Genomic DNA, 17,687 nt, shown 5'->3' on the forward strand with positions numbered 1-17,687 from the left:
TTAGTTACGGCAGCCCTGGAAACGAGTCCACACCTGAACGTTCCCAGCTCCTCACTGATGTGGACACTCGCTATTCTCATCCCAAATCCGGGACCAGCTCACTACACTATGCAGACCAAACCCCATTCCTGGACATCCAAGGGGACACCACCATTCTTGGACCGTTCTGCTAAGCTGTTTGCTGCTCTGGGGGTTGGGACCTTGCTTTGCGGGTGCTCAGCTGGGAGAGGAAAGGCTGTCTTTCCTGGAAAGGGGGCTCACTGCAATCTACAATCGCTAGTCTCATGACACGCTTTATCCATAGAGACATTGCAGATTAGAGGTTACCCCGTGGAGGGGGATCCAGAAGTGATTACTCAGTGGGTCCAGGCTGGTTTTGGGTCCATGACAAAGTTCTGAAACTAGAAAGAGCCAGTGATCATACAACCTTGTGAATATACTATCACTGAACTGTATGCTTTAAAAAAGCTTAATTGTATGTTATGTGAATTTCACCTCATTTAAAAAAAATATTGCTGGCCTCCAAGTGCTCTCTGAGGACTAAGGAGGATACCAGAAACGCAGCCACCACAGATCTTTCTTTCCCTGCCACGAGGCCAGCCCCTCACCCAAGGAAATGCCCATCACTGTGGCCTTGTGACCTCCCGAAGCCCCGACACCCCCAGTACGGAGCCCTGAGCACAGATGACCTGGTACCATATGCAAACAGCACCAAACCCCTTCTGCAAAGAGCTGGCTCCCTAATGAGAAGAAGTCGCACTTGACCAGCACCATCTGACTGTTCTTATGACAAGGTCACTCCAAAAGGGGCAAGGGGGAGACGTGGACCCCCAGGCAGAGCCCATTATGATCTCAGGTCATTACTGTCAGTGCAAGCATCAAACCCACAGCTCCGTGTGGCTCCGAAGAGGGAGCAGCACATCATTCATGCTTATTTCCTTGCCGCCCCGCCTCATATAACCCCACCGCATAGCATCTCCACCACGCTGCTTGCGTGAGTCCAGGAAACGCTCTGATTTCTTGGCCGGCGCACCTTCTCCAGGAAGTCCCAGGGCCAATCTGCAGCCTGACTGACAGGAGAAACTGTCAGGAAAGACAATTTTCAAGAGTGTTGCTGTTTATACAGTTTCCTAAGATAATCAACATCAGGCAGTTGGACAAGAAGAGAAATCACACGTTTATTTAAACTCAGAAGGGCAAGATGCCTTCTGCGACAGGGGGGACAGGCTGCAGCCAGCAAGCCTGGAGCCCCCTGAACTGAGAGGGATTCACTGGGGAAAAGACGCCGCCACGCCTCCCCCACTGGACAGCGAGAGCTCTGGGAGCAGCAATTGTGGCATCTTATCTCAGAATCCTTGGGCCCTGACTCCGAACGGGTGCTCCTGAAGCGTCTGATGATGAATGAATGAGTGAGGAATGAATGGATGGATGGATGGATGGATACTCCAATCAAGTTATGTAGAAAGGGCTAGTTACAAAAAGACAGCACTTTCTAGGGCCCAGGTGACCTCTGAGAAGAGGCCCACTTTATGCCATGATGCTATTACCTTATCACTATGGTGGAACAGAGAATGGAGGGTAGGGTGGAGCGAGTGGTAAATGAAAAGCACATCCTCAGGATTGAGGATAATTATGGAACATTATGCCGTCTTTGGATCTGTTAGTGTACTGGTTTCCTAGGACTGCCATAACAAAGTGTCATAAACTAGGTAGCTTGAAATTTCTCCTCTCACATTTCTGAAGGACAGAAGTCTGAAATGAAGCTGTCAGCAGGGCCGTGCATTTTCAAGGCTCTCAGAGAAGATCCTTCCTTGTATCTTCCCAGTTTCTGGCGGTTGACAGCAATCCTTGGCTTGTGGCCTCATGATTCCAGTCTCTGGCTCAGTCATCACATGCCTTCTCCCTGTGTGGCTCTGTTTTCTCTTCTTAAGGACACCAGTCATTGGATTTAAGGCCCACCCTAACCCAGTATGATGTCATCGTTAACTACTCACATCTGCAAAGTGCCTCTTTCCAAAAAAAGGTTACATTCTGAGGTTCCACGGGGACATGAATTTTGGGGGGAGTGTGGCCTGACTTGGTGAAGAAAAGTGGAAGGTAGTAAAGCAAATAGATTTAAAAGGTCCTTGCGGTTATGCTGATCCAATAGAACCCATCCTTCCCCCAATTTATACAAATTGTTGAGAGGGGGTGGGGCAGGCTGAAACATTATTACAGTTCAGCGAGACTGTAGGTGGTCTTACAATTAAAACATTTTCTCAGTGGCTTATGAATGGAGGGTATGTGTAGTCAGAGAAAGGAGACACAGCATCTCAACGGGTCCTGGCCTGCCCGAAGGGATGATTCAGGGGCGATGCCCTTTAGCAGCCCCTCCATGCTTGAGGGACACAAGCTCCTCTGGGTCAAATTCAAGACCCTGGACCGCTTGGCACTGTGCAGAGAGAGGACAGTTGCTCAGACCTGGTGGCCAGGAAGACGAGGTGGGAGGAGTGAAGACTTGCCCCAAAGAGGTCAGAGTCTCACATTCATAATAGAAGCTGCAGACCGGCACCAGGGGCTCAAGCATTGCCACCGCCTGCCCTGCAGGGTTATTTCCCAGGACCCTGGGCACAGTCCTGTCACCCTGTGGGGAAATCGTGTGCAGAACAATGGAGCTCCTTTTTGAAAGAGACAGAGCACATTGCAGTGTTGTTTGCAACAGCAAAATACCTGAAAACCACCAAGGCTGTGATCTGCAAATCAGCTGGCGTGTGTCTTCACCTGAATTCTTCATTATTAAAAATTTATCTTACGAAGCTCTCCCCAGAGTTTCTGATATGCATAGATCCTTAGTCCAAAATGGACAAGTCCATTCAAATTTGGGGAAGAGGACTTCCTCTCACTTTTTAAAAAAATGAACAACATTTAAAAGATTTGTTTGAATTAAAAAATTTTTTTAAATCATGGTAAAACACACATAACATAAAATTTACCATTTTAACCATTTTCAACAGTACTGTTGAGTAGTGTTACATATATCCACACTGTTGCAGAAACAGATCTCTAAAACATTCTCATCTTACAAAACTGAAATTATAACCATTAAACAACACTCCCCCTTTTCTATTCGAGCTTTAAAAGTCCTATTAATAGACCATGGTATAGTGTAATTCATTTTCTAGTTCAAAAATTTCTGGACACATTATTCATGAAGACTTAAAAAGAATCTTCCCCTTCCTCTGCTCTCACCTGAGAGTCCACAGGAAGACAGGGAAGACAGAACAGAGAAGAAGCAGAAGCAAAGGTAAATGTTTTCATAAACAAGAGTTCCAGGAAGATAGACTCTGGGCGTTTGCATGTAGAGCACAAAGTCACCTTGGGTTTGAGCGGCTGAGTTGCTTGGGTCACCCCTGCCTTTGGCCTCATTAACTTGCATAAAGGAATTGCGTCGACAACAAGGCAACTGAGCAAGGTTCAATTACCCACGTGGACACGGGGCCCCTGTGCCACCCCAGGCCCTCAGATGTGACCACCGCTGGGCGGCATGCACAAAGGCCAGCTCCCCTCTGGGCAGACTGCTAAGTAACTTCTAGAAGAAAAATGGCCCTAAGTATTCAGGGTTGGAAAATAGAACCATTCCAAGTCCATACTTGAAACCCATCCAGATTTCACATGGTAATTCTGTCTTTGTGTTTAAATTGCCCCCAGGACCTATCTTCAAACATACACACACCAAGAATAACTTAACAGGAAAATATTTATTTCATGAGACTCTCACAGGCTGCCCTTTGCCCTTTACCAACAACAGATGAATTCCCGCCCTCAGAGAGAAACCGTGACCCTGCTTTTTAAAGCAAGCAGACCAAGGCTGTGCTGAGTGACCTGGCACGAAGAAGGCCTCACAGACCCCCGCCTACGTCTGTGCCTGCGGATGCAGTGAACTCAGGAACGCCCAGCAGGCCCTGGGCGGCAGCAGGCGACTGTCACCCCAGGCTAAGCCAGCCACAAAAGGAGGCCCGGATCCCAAATCTGGATCGTCCTTGGAAACACATACTTCCTTTCCACCAGCAATCCCAGCCACCGTAACCTAATGTGAGCAATAATCCCATAATTTACACTATAATTTTGGACGCGCACAATGACACAGAAACAAAGATACGCACTGTGGGATTCTGTAGAGAATCAAAACACTGGACACAACTGAACTTCTAACTATAAGAGGCAGTTTGAAAACATGAGATATTGTCCGCAGACTAGAATAAAAGCGTTCACAAGACAGATGGTCTCTAATAGTTTAAATGACATGAAAAAAGTTTGCCGTCTAGTAAGCACAAATATATAACAAAGAATCCGTCTGGTGTGAGGGTAAGTAGGTAGGTAGGTAGACCCATCTTTCTCACCAATACAGAGCGTATGTTCTACAAATTCATACTTGGCAAAGCAAGATCATGGATATTACGGGATTGAGGGAAAAGCAATAAACGACATAAAATATGCTTCGAAAACTCAGTAACTGTAAGTTCACGGTGTGGGGGGTGGGATGGCTACAGAAATAGCGTGACGGATATAGCGGCACCTGAGACATCAGAGCTGGTGGTGCCCTTCCCCTGGCAGGGGGAATCCAGAGGTAGCAAGGCCTGACTCTCACTAGACAAGAAAGCTGAGGCTTTCCTGGGGGAGAAAGTATAGGAGAGAGAACCCGAAGCTGTGCTCCTCGTTCCCTACGGCCTGACTGTGGGTGGACAGGAAAGTGGAAATTCCTAGAGGCCCTAGTGAAGGGCCTTAGGAATGTTCTGGAGGCCAGCTTCCTTCCCTGGAGATGTCTGGACAGGATGAAGGGGCTGCCACATAAGGCTCCGTATGCACACGAACTCATAAGTTCTGAAAGGCCGACAGAGCACCAAAGCCAAACAAGATCGGCCTGTCCAGAGCAGACACCAGCAAGGGTCCACGTGTGAACTCAAGCCCCCATCTTCCTGCCACTCTGCGGTCGCACCCGGATACCACGATGTGAAGACAGGGCAAGGGGAACACAGCCGAAAGGAGCAAGCATTTTCCCAAAGACACAGGCATCCAAGCGAAGTTACTTTTACGGAGAGACTATGGACATGGTCAAGTTTAAAATTAACTCCTACCACCTCCTCTACCCAGTGTAGCAGGAGCAGTCAAGGGCAATTAAACGTGTTACCAAAAACAATGTGATCTAATTTTTTTTTTTTGCCTGCTTCTGAGTAGCAGCTTTGAGTGAATTTTCAACCTTGCAACATATATCATCTTAAAATCCCAGTAGGCAAAACCACAGCTGACGCATTACTTTAATACACCAAATGTTCATGGCGTTTCTGAGTGGGGTTATGGGAGATGTGTGTTTATTGTCTTTTTGTTTACCTATGTTTTCTAAATATTCTGCAACAGATGTGGTATTTTTTTACATGAGAAAAAGACTGTGTGGCTCATTTTTATTCACCTTGCTGGCTAAGCACCTGTGCTCCGTCAGCACTCCTGCCCTGCAGGAAGCACGGGCAGACTCACCTGGCAACGGGCAGCCGAGGATCTCCATCCTCATGCAGATGCTCCCATTATCGAACCAGGACCGTGGGTTTATGCGGATGTAGCGCGCCACCATGGGGACGGGCAGCTCGTTGAGGACAGGAATCTCCTTTTCACTGTTTCCTTCAAATATCTACTTATGCACAAGGGGGAGAAAAGAGAATCTTTTAGAGCTTGATTATCGGGGCATGAAAGAGTCAGTAATTCACTCATTCCACAAGATCTCGAGCAACACCTAACGTGAGCTGGGCATTGAGGGGGAAGGAGAAATGGATCAGGCCTGGACCCTGCCCTCAGGAAGCCCCAGTCTAGTGGGGCGGGCAGGGAGGAGGAGGGGCGTTATATTTAGATGTCATAGGTGAAATCTATTAGTGCCATGGCAAAGAGACATCCACAAAGCTCTGGGATGTCAGAAGAAGGAAAGGACCAGGCAAAGCTTCAGGGATGAGGTGTCATTTGAACTGGCCTTGAAGAAGAAGTCTTTAGATGTGTGGGGATGGGAGGGATTGTAAAGCAAAGGAAGCAATGGCTGGAGAAGCCCAGAGATGGGATTCAGGAGAAGAGCAACCATCTCCCTGTTACTGGAACACAGAGGAGTGTGTGCAGGGTTGGGGGGGTGGGCGGGGCGCGGTAAGTATGATAAAGAAGGTTGAAATGGAGGCTGCAGTCAGATCTTGGAAGGCACTGGATACCATGTTTGGAACTTGCACTTGAGAACCCGAGGAAGAGGGTGATAGGATCGGAACTGGCTAACCCGGAGGGAAGCGTGGAGCTGAAAGACCAGGGTCGTTAAAGAAAGTTCAGGAACTACTATAAATGACTAGCTGTGCAGGTCCCAATATTCCCCATGGGCCGCTGATCTTCCAGGGCTGAGTTGTGACTTGTGGAAGAGACCGAATTCCAGCAGCTCTGCATTGGAGCCCTAAATGTGGGCCACTTGGTTCCGAGCTTCCGGGTACGGAAAGGGGGTCATTATCCATCAGACTGGATGGCTGGTCTGGGTTGACACAGAACCAGGCAACATCCAGGTGCAAACACTGGTCGGGTGTCCACTGCCTCTGCCAGGCCCTGCACAGCCAGACACCAAGGGCGTGGTCGGAGGGAAAAGAGACTCACCATGTCTCCAGATCCATTCTTAACAGTGACCCACGTATGGCTGTCATTGCTCACCATGACCTTATAGGAGGTTACCCAGTCACTCCTAAGAAAAAACAAAACACCATTGGGACTACACACTTCAAAATGTTTCCCTCTTCCACGCAGAGGTGCAGCAATAGAGAAAGCAGGTCCCAGAGGTGGACAGTACTGGGTCACACCCTGGCCCCCACTGCTCACCCTCCTGTGGCCTTGGCCAGGTAACAGACCCATCTAGGCTACAGTTTATTCATCCACGAAGTGGGAATTATAAGAGCACCAAGCTTAAAATATTAATGTAAGCATTAAATGGTTTCATACCCTTTCAACACTTAGGACAATACCTGGCCCCCAGTAAGAACTACATGTTGGTCACGCACATAAACGTACACAAATAACTTACGTATTTGTTTATGCTGAACATTTACGTCACACACAGTAGTAGAGTTCCACGTGGGAAAGAAATCTCAGCAAAAGCGGCAAGTTGGCCTAGAAATTTCATTTGGAAAACTGTTTGGGAACATAACAAACTAGATCCCACCAACCACAGAAACAGCAGCCTGAGTCTCTAAGACACACGAGGTTTCTCCTGGGCTGTCACAGCCGTGCAGACAATTCTCCCACCCCACTCCACAGCCAGCAATAATCCAGTGATATCTGGGCCCCAGGCCAGACCCCTTTCATCACATCCTACTGCACAGAAATTACTGAGGGGAAAAGAGCCAAAAGTTGACTTCCCAGAGTGGAGGTCAATTTGATAAGCAAAAAAAAAAATGACTTTCCTGCGGAAAACACATTTTTCAGCTCTGCCTCAGTTTTCTTTTTTTTTTTTCTTGCGGTACGCGGGCCTCTCACTGCTGTGGCCTCTCCCGTTGCGGAGCACAGGCTCCGGACGCGCAGGCTCAGCGGCCATGGCTCCGCGGCCAACCGCTCCGCGGCATGCGGGATCCTCCCGGACCGGGACACGAACCCACGTCCCCCGCATTGGCAGGCGGACTCTCAACCACTGCGCCACCAGGGAAGCCCCTGTCTCAGTTTTTTATAACATTAATTGTTAAGCAACATAGACAAGTCTTCATGAGCGTCTTCCTTTCAAATTTCTTAAATATTGGAACTAAGCACCAATGTACTAATCTTTTAGAACATTCCACCAGCTGAAGCATTTGGAATCCTTGTTTTCCTACTGTGAAATCTCCTTGGACTCAGGATCCAGACAGATCCCAAGAAGGTTCTCAGTTTCTAGTCCAAATCAATACTGTTTAGTAAAGTTTGTTTAGAAAGAGCTGCTGGCTCTATTCATTCTGAATTGCCTGACTCGTTCAAAAATTATTTTTAGGTGCTTTTATATGTGCTTGGAAGCCAACCCTCTGCTGAACTTTCTCCCTTCTCTCACCTGTCCACCAGCTTTCTGTGACTACCTGCTGGGAGCCAGGATCTATCAAACAACGTGCTCCTCCGCAGGAGGTTACGGACTTGAGCCCACGCCTGCAGATTAAGATGTGCTAAGCACGCCTTTCGAAAGGCCCCTCAGCAACAGCTCAGGCCCTTTGCACCGGAAAATGATCCTCACCCCAAACGGCAAACTGTTTCCAACATTCAAATTATTTCCAAATGACTTGCATCTGCAGTTCCTTTGCCATCTGTTTTTCTGCTGATCACACCCCACAGTGACCCAGCGAGGCAGTCAGCAGAGGTGAGGGGTGGCAGAGGTGAGGGGTGTATCCCTCACCCACGCGTGGGTGGAAGTGATGAATTTAGGAAGCTTCTCAGTCAAAAGAAGCACACAAACAATAAGAGAGGGGTGGAAAGAAAAATTCAAACAAGTCCTCCAAAGAAAAGGGGAGAGAGAAAAAAGGAAATGCAAACCAAGTAATAATTTCTCAAACTTAAAAAAAAGCAAATATGGACAAATCCAACACTTACGTTTGAAGGGTAATTAATGATGTGGCTCAGCCCTCTCTTCTGAACGGCAGACCTACATCACATCCTTCTGCCTAGCTGACCTCTCCACTTACCGTCTCAGCGATGTCTCTAATTGAACCCGCCCAAACCAACTGATTTATTTCGTCCACTCTGTACCTCAACCTGGGACCCCCTGCCTCAGAAAAAGTACTGTCATCTACCCAGGGCAACAAAATCCCAGAGTCCTCCTTGGCCCCCCTTTCCCTCTCTCCCCTACAGTGAAACCATCACCAAGTTCTGTCAATTGTACCTTCCACATCCTTCTAGAATCTCTTCACTCCCTCCATCTTCACTCCCACCACCCAGCCCATTCTCTCTGGCCAGGACTATTGCAGTTGCTTCCCACTGGTCTTCTGAAATGTAAACTGTCCTCCAATCTATCATGCAGTCAGAGGTTTACTTTTCTAATGAAATACTAATATGTCACCTCCTGCTTAAAGTATCAGCTATGTTAGTATTAAGACCAAATTCCTCATCATGTTCTATAAGACCCTTGCTTACCTCCTGTTTTCCATGCTCTTTCTTTCAATTCCTGATACTGATTATACTCTCTCTTGCTTCAGGGCCTTTGCACATACTGTTCCATTTGTCTGGACTCCTCTTCTCCTGTTCTCTGTCTGCCTCTAAACCAGCGGTCCCCAACCTTTTTGGCACCAGGGACTGGTTTCGTGGGAGAGAATTTTTCCACGGACCGGGGAGGGGGATGGTTTTGGGATGATTCAAGCGCATTACATTTATTGTGCACTTTATTTCTATTATTATTACATTGTAATATATAATGAAATAATTATACAACTCACCATAATGCAGAATCAGTGGGAGCCCTGAGCTTGTTTTCACTAGCCACTCACTGATAGGGTTTTGATGTGTCTGCAAGCCATTGATTTGTTATGGTCTCTGTGCGGTCAAACCTCTCAGCTAATGATAATCTGTATTTGCAGCCACTCCCCAGCGCTAGCATCACTGCCTCAGCTCCACCTCAGATCATCAGGCATTAGGTTCTCATAAGGAGCGCGCAACCTAGATCCCTCGCATGCGCAGTTCACAGCAGGGTTCGCGCTCCTATGAGACTCTAACGCCGCCGCTGATCTGACAGGAGGCGGAGCTCAGGCGGTAATGTGAGCGATGGGGAGTGGCTGTAAATACAGATGAAGCTCCGCTTGCTCGCCTGCTGCTCACCTCCTGCTGTGCCGCCCGGTTCCTAACAGGCCACGGACTGGTACCGGTGTGAGGTAAGGGTCAAGATACATTGTTTTCCATATGGGCTTTCAATTGACCCATAACCATTTATATGATTACTTTCCTATTGCACATCAACAGCACCATTGCTGTAAATCACGTGACTGTACATGTGTGGGTATGTTTGGGGATGCTATATTCTGTTCCATTGTTCCTTATCTTATGTTAAACCCACTCTGTCTTGATTTCTGTAGCTTTATAATAGGTCTTTGTATCTGGTAGTGTACATTTTCCCATTTTGTTTTTGCTTTTCACAATTTCCTTGACTGTTCTTGGCCCTTTGCATTCCTATATAAATTTTAGATTCTGCTTGTCAATTTCCAAAACAAAGCCTTTTGGATTTTAATTGAGATGGCATTGAATCTATAGGTCAGTTTTAAAGGAATTAACATTTCCAATATTAAATCTTCCAATCCATAAACATGGTATACCCCTCTATTTATTTAGGTGTTATTGTACTTACCTTTTGTTAGATTTATTCCTAGATAGTTGATGTTGATTATTTTATAAATAATATTTTAAGTTTTATTTTCTCCTTTTTTGTTGCTGGTATGTAGAAATATAAATACTTTTTGTATGTTGACTGTGTATCCAACCACTTTGCTAATTCATTAATAATTCTAAGAGTTTGGGATTCCTTTGGATGTTGTTAAGGACATGATATGTCATCTGAGAACAATGATAGTTCTGTTTATTTCCAATTGTTAGGGCTTTATTTTTTTTTTCTTGCTTTATTTATTATACTGACTAGGATCTCCAGTTCAATGCTGAAAGAAATGCTAATAATAGACATCTTTGTCTCATTCCTGAGATTGAAGGAAAGGTTTAAGTATTTCACCATTGAGTATTTCACTACGTTTCCAGTAGGGGTTTTTTTCCTTTGTTTATGTGTTAGTTTGTTTTTATTGTAACCAAGTATGAGTTCATTCTTTCTCACATAACAAGAGAATCTGGATGTTTGCAGCTGCTAGCACTTATGCAGCTGGTTGACTGTACCAGAATCAACATCAGTAGACATTCATTTTTCATACTCATTGTCTCCAAGGGTTGTAAGATGGGTTGTAAGATGGTTGCTGCATCTCCATATCATGTTATGTTCAGAAAATGCTGAATAGAGTCTTTCAGCTTCTATCAAAATACTTTCTACTGTTATAACAGGAGAATATGTAATTCCTGCTGTTTGGACTATTTCTTTTTTTCACATTATAAAAAACTTCTAGTTCTCAAAATGAGTCAGTACATACAAGCTTTGGAGTCATAGCAGGAGCTCCAAGCAGAGTCTGCAGTGTGAGCCCCAGTGCCCCTCACTGCAAGGAGCTTGGCTATACTCCACCATGGGCTTTTGGTAGATATGTTTCTTCAGATTAAGAAAGTTCCTCTTTATTGCTAGCTTAAAGGGATCTTTTTTCTTTTAAACACAAATGGCTATAGAATTTTCTCAAATGCCTTTTATGCATCTATCAGAGTGATCATATTATTTCTCTCCTTAGTTCTGTTTATGTGGTGAATTATAGCAATTGGTTACAACTGTGGCTAAACCACACTTACATTCCTGGAATAAATCCCACTTGGTGGTGATGGACTGCTGGATCCACATATTGCTGGATTCAATTTGGCAATACGTTGCTTAGGATTTTTTGTATCTATGCTCAAGAAAGAAATTTTTTCATAAATTTGCTTTTTGTAATGTCCTAATCAGATTTTGATATCAAATTTATGTCAAACTCATAGGTGGGAAATGCTTCCCTTTTTCCATTTTCTGGATTTTTTTTAAGTGCTATACCTTTCTCAAATGTTTGGAAGAACTCAAACATTCTGAAATTGGCAGTTTTCTTTGTGGGACAATATTTAATAATGAATTGACATTTTTAGTAGGTATTGGACCACTCTGATATTCTATTTCTTCTTCTGTCAGTTTTAGTAACTTGTGTCTTTTGAAGAATTATTGCGTTTCAGCTATTTTCAATATTATTGGCACAAACACGTTCTTAGTATCATTTTATTGTCTTTTTCGCGTCTGTAAGATTTTTAACAATGCTCCCTTTTCCAATTTTGGCATTGGTAGTTGATTTTTTTCCTCTTTCCCTGGTCTGCCATGAGTTTATTCATTTTATTAATCTTTTCAAAGAATCAACTTTTGGCCTTGTTTACTCTCTCTATTATTTGTTTCCTATTAAGAACCATATGAAACTACTGTTTTTATAGATCAAAATGATTGAATATCAGCAACTTCCTAAGGCTCAAAGTAATATTTTATTAATTTCTACTCTTATCTTCATTATCTTTTTCTCGGTAATTCTTTAGGTCTGATTTGCTGTTCTTTTTGTACAATTTATTGAGATCACTGATATTCAGTCTTTCTGCATTTCTAATATGTGCATTTAAGGTTAGAAAGTCCCTTTCAGCACTGCTTTAGCCACATGCTATAATTTTGATATGTCATACCTTCATTATCACTCAGTTCAAAATATGAATTCCAGTCGTGATTTCTTCTTTGATCATGAACTATTTAGGAGTATAATTTTAAATTTCCAGTTACTAGGGATTTTCCAGTTATCTATTTATTACTGATTTCTACTTTAATTCCATTGTGGACAGAGAACATACTTTAAATCATGTCAATACTTTGGCATTTGTTGAGGTTTCCTTTATGACTCAGCGTATAGTCAACTCTAACGTTCCATGTGCATTTAAACTAATTGCAATTCTGTGATTGTTGTATGCAATGTTCCACACATATAATTTTTTTTTGCGGTACGCGTGCCTCTCACTGTCGTGGCCTCTCCCATTGCGGAGCACAGGCTCTGGACGCACAGCCCCAGCAGCCATGGCTCACGGGCCCAGCCGCTCCGCGGCATGCGGGATCCTCCCGGACCAGGGCTCGAACCCGTGTCCCCTGCATTGGCAGGCAGACTCTCAACCACTGTGCCACAAGGGAAGCCCCACACATATAATTTTGAACAAATGTATCAACTGTGTTGTTCAGATCTTCTGCATCCATAATGATTTTTCATCTGCTTATTCTATCAGTTATAGAAAGATGTAAAAAGAATGCCAATCTGCCTATGAATTTGTCTGTTTCTCCTAGTTCTCGCAATGTTTTCTATATATATTATGAAGCTATGTTGTTGAGTACATACGAATTTGACTGTGATATATTGTTGGTAGACTGACTCTTTTATGATTATGAAATATCCCTTTTTATTTCTATCAATGCCTCTTGCCTTAAAGTCAGTTTTGTCTGATAGTAGGATAGCTAAACTTGCTTTGTTTTGGTTAAGATTTATATGATATATTTCCTCCCATCCTTTTACTTTTAACTTCTGACTGCTTAAATTTAAACTGTGTCTCTTGTAAATAGCATATAGTTCGTTTTTCTGTATTTTTTCTTAGGTGCAGTATGATAATATTATTCTTCTATTGGATAATATAGTTCATTTAAATGTAATGTAATTAGTACTATATTTGGATTTATATTTACCATCTTACTATTTGTTTTCTATTTGACCCACCTATTTCATGTTCCTTTTTTCTACTTTTTGAATTTTTATTTTATGATCAAATATTCTTATTTTCTCTTTATTAACTTACTAGTTATACATTCACACTATTTTTTTCATAATTACCCTAAAGATTACCTATGTACCCTTAAACTACTAGTCTTATTCAAATTTTAATTTCTACCACTTCCATGATAATACTAGAACCGGTACAATAATTTAAGTCCATTTATCCCTCTATCTTTTACATGATTTTTGAATTTATTTTTAATTCTATAAATAAATTTTCTAAGACATTACTACTATTGTTTTGTATGGTTGATAATTATAAACCTACTTATTTAACCTTTCTGATATTTTTCATTTATTTTTGCATTTTCATATTTCCATCTGAGATCATTTTCTTTCTGCTTGAAGAACTCCCTTTGTTATTTCTTTCAAAGCAGATATGTTAGCAATAACTTTTTTCAGTTTTTACTGTCTGAATAGGCTTCATTTCACCTTCATTTTTGAATCATATTTTTTCTGGGAATTCTAGGCTGACAATTATTTTCTTTCAGTACTTTAAAAGTTAGATTTGATTAGCTCCTGAGGCATTGTTTTATTTACACACAGACAGACATTTTGAAACTATTGTTGTGACATTTAGTAAATAAATGTACAATAAGAGTATGAGTAGAGAAATGAGTGCTAACCACTTTAGCTCAAATCCAGCACTGTTATTTACTAACTACATGTACTTGACAAGCTGTGTAACCTTTCTGGAAATAATGATACCTACAAGGAGGTTATATGTTAATTTATAAGTTGAGAGATGTTATAGTATATTGGTTACAACCTCAGGCTTTGAGGTCAAGAAGCCCAAACTAAACTCCTAGTTCTTCCACTTACCAGCATGAGAGTCATGTGACCTCTGGGCTCCTGCTGTAAGACAACTGTAAGGTAACAACTCTATGTCTTTGCACAGTGATTAGGGAGTGAATGAGGTAATGCATGTAGAGTCTGAGCATAGCACCTGGAACATAATAACTGCTCCATAAATCTGAGTTCTTAATAAGAATAATATATCATAATTAATATACTGTCAAATTCTATACCAACATCTAGGATTACCAGTTGAACTATAAACATAATTCTTATGTTCCCTTCAGACACTTCCAGAGAGCGACTGATATTCGGGCTTAACCCTTTGTGCCCCAGTAATAATAAAAATCTGTCACAGCTACAAAGAAATAAAGAATTAATTCCTTTTTATTTAAATTTAAGAAGGTTGGTAATCCAGGGTGATAGAAGAGATATTTGCCAATCAGTAACGCTGGGGTAGGACTGATTGTCTGAAAGTTCTACCTGCATGAAAAAATGAAGGCAACATGGAATGTGTGAAGTCCTGCTCCTAACCCTGCAGCCATTACATTGCAAATACCATGCCAGCCTCTGAGACTACAAAGATAAATTAGACATGATCTATTTACTCAAGATTTTTACAGGTTAATGAGGGAAATGGGGAAGTAAACTAGAAATTTCAAGAGAATATGATTAAGTGCTGTGAAGTTGTGAGAGGGCAGAGAAAGGGTGTGCGGCCAAGGGGAATGAAGGAGGTTGGGGGCAGGTTAATGAATGCAACACACTCCTTATCTAACATAAAAGCTGCATATTTTATTCTTTTGTGACTGACACATCCATTGTTATTAGAGAACCAGCTTCAAAAACTGGATCTATAATGCCCATGCTTCCTGTCTCCTAATCCTTGGAGAAGGCTTGACATTCACAGCCCTTTGTGGCTTGTTTCCAGTTCCCTCAGAGAGATTTTCCACATCACAAAACCACCTTGACATTTAATTCTCTGTGACTGGAGATTTCAACTCAACTGCAATGCAGCCCAAGTAAAGATGTGCTTGTGTCAAAGACTTCCTGACTGCAGAAAGGCCGAGAGGCTCTGCTGACTCTCCCTGGGCTCCAGCCACCTCCCTCACGTAAAACAGAAACAAAAATAAAAAACAATCCCCCTTCCCCCAAAATTCTATCCTGGTATGAGATTACGCTTCCCACCAATCCAGCCTTCCTTCAGATCAGGAAAACAGAGGAGGTGGGCTACAAGGCAAAAAACCGGGACACATTCAGGTATTTTACTACCTAATGTTAATTTGGTTAAAATAAAAACCAAGAATGTCCCCCATCGACGAAATGGTAGACTAAATGCTTACAGAGCCTTCTGCTTCAGTACAACGAGATCCTGGTTACATTAAAACAAATGAATGTTTTAAAACACCAGTGGGCTTGCAAACAAGTAAAGGACATCTCCAAGGAAAAAAAAAAAGATCTGTGAACTGAAAAAAAACATGAAGAGTGAGCAAAGAAAAAGGGCAGAGTCGCCCTAGGGAAAAATGCACATAACAGTGCTGGGATCCAAACACTAAGCCTGGGGACAACAAAAGGTAGGGAAACTGATTCAGGGACTTTTTCTTGGACCCTCAAAGGGGGCTAAAATGACTTCAGAACAGCAGTATCCATCCAGCTCCCAAAAGAAGCACACATGAATCCCCTCTAAAGAAAAGAGCCTTCAATTTAGGTTCTCAGAGGTTTCACTAAGTTCAATCACGTAGGTGCTCACAATTTTTAAAAAATCAGTAAACACACAAGAAAACATTCTCTATGGGAAAGAAGCAGCAGAAACAAAAAGCAACAAATTTAGATCCCGAAGAATTTAACTGACTACAAAGAAAACTGAAAAGAAACTAGAAAAATTATTAGACCTGATAAGAGAGTTCAGCAAGATGACTGGACATAGGCTACTATACAAAAATTAATCACAGTTCTATACATAAGCAGCCAAAAATAAGATACTTAGAAATAAAATGAGCAAAAGATGTGCAGGACGTTTATGGAGAAAACTTTATTGAAAGACATTTCAAAAGATATAAATAAGTGGAGATCTCTATACTATGTTCATAGATAGAAAAATGTCAATTCTCAATAAAAATCCCAATAGCATAGTAAAGAAACTTGACACACTGATACTAAAATTTATAGGGAAGAAAATAGTAAGATACTTTATAAGAAGAAGGAACAGGGGGCAGGGGGGAGTGGCCCTATCAAGATATTAGGACTTATTTATAGCCTCAGTAATGAAGACACTGTGATATTGATGGATGAATAGACAAATTGTAAATGGAACAAAATTGAGAGCCCAGAAACAGACTCATGTACGTATATAAACTTGATAGAGATGTCTTACATATCAATGGGAACTAAATATGCTATTACAATGTATGTCCAAAGGCAACTGGATATTAATATAAAAAGAAGTTGAAATTGGACCCTATATTTCACACCTTTTACAAAAATCATAACCAAATGGATTAACTACTTAAATGTGAGACGTAAAACTTGAAACTTAAAAAAAAATAATGAACATATGGGAGAATTAGTTTGTAACCATGGGGTATGAAAAGATTTTATATATGACACAATCATTCTAATCATAAAAGACAAATAAATTGAACTACACTAAAAATAAAAACTTTTGCTTTTCAAAAGACACCATAAAGAAACCAGTAGGAGAAACCTTAAGCTGAGAGAATATATTCCGAGCACATTTCACTAACAAAAGGATTAATGTTCAGAATATATTTTTTAAATTCTATAAATCAATGAGACAAAGGAGAAAAACACAATATAAACATGGAGAAACATGACAGGTATTTTACAGTAAAGGTAACAAAAATGGCAAGTAAACATGGGAAAGGAAGTTCAACCTTATTAGTGATTAGGGAAATGCAAGTTAGGACTACAGTGAAAGATACTGCTTTACGTTGAAAACACACTCTTTCTATTGAAAATTTAGGAGAATGGCAATACCCAATGTTGGTGAGGATGTGGAGTAACAGGAACTCTAAAGCTACTGGAGGAGAAGCTGCTTGGACAACCACTCTGGAAAATAACTTGTCATTATTCCATTAAACTCAACATTTATGTACCTTCCAACTCAGCCATTCTGCTCCAAGTACATACCACGGAGATCCCCTTGTACATGCGCTCCAAGAGACATATACAAGAATGTTAATAGCAGCATTATTTTTAAAAGTATAATAAAAAAAAAGTATAATAAAATAAAGTAACAAAAAATTGAAAAGGGGTCAATTCAATCTCCATAAGGCATATTCCCAAGGTTAAATGGCAGTACAAATTACTGAACTACGATTACGGGCACACAAACAATCCTTTGAAGTATAATGCTGAGTTGAAAACAAGTTTAAAAAGCGACATAGGGCTTCCCTGGTGGCGCAGTGGTTGAGAGTCCGCCTGCTGATGCAGGGGATGCGG

At 42.1% G+C, this 17,687-nt stretch overlaps 1 protein-coding gene across 1 annotated transcript in view; it reads right to left on the reverse strand.

Moving 5' to 3' along the window:
• Window positions 1–17,687, reverse strand: part of CPXM2 (carboxypeptidase X, M14 family member 2) — a gene marked incomplete at its 5' end in the record, with an annotated part of 121,409 nt that overhangs the window by 30,619 nt on the left and 73,103 nt on the right. Inside the window, 2 exons of the mRNA XM_082674072.1 lie at window positions 5,512–5,662; window positions 6,646–6,730. Coding sequence (XP_082530198.1) covers window positions 5,512–5,662; window positions 6,646–6,730 — 236 coding nt within the window. The remainder of the gene's footprint in view (window positions 1–5,511; window positions 5,663–6,645; window positions 6,731–17,687) is intronic.

This window comes from Grampus griseus (assembly GCF_964374135.1).
Source record: "Grampus griseus genome assembly, chromosome: 16".
Lineage (NCBI taxonomy): Eukaryota > Metazoa > Chordata > Mammalia > Artiodactyla > Delphinidae > Grampus > Grampus griseus.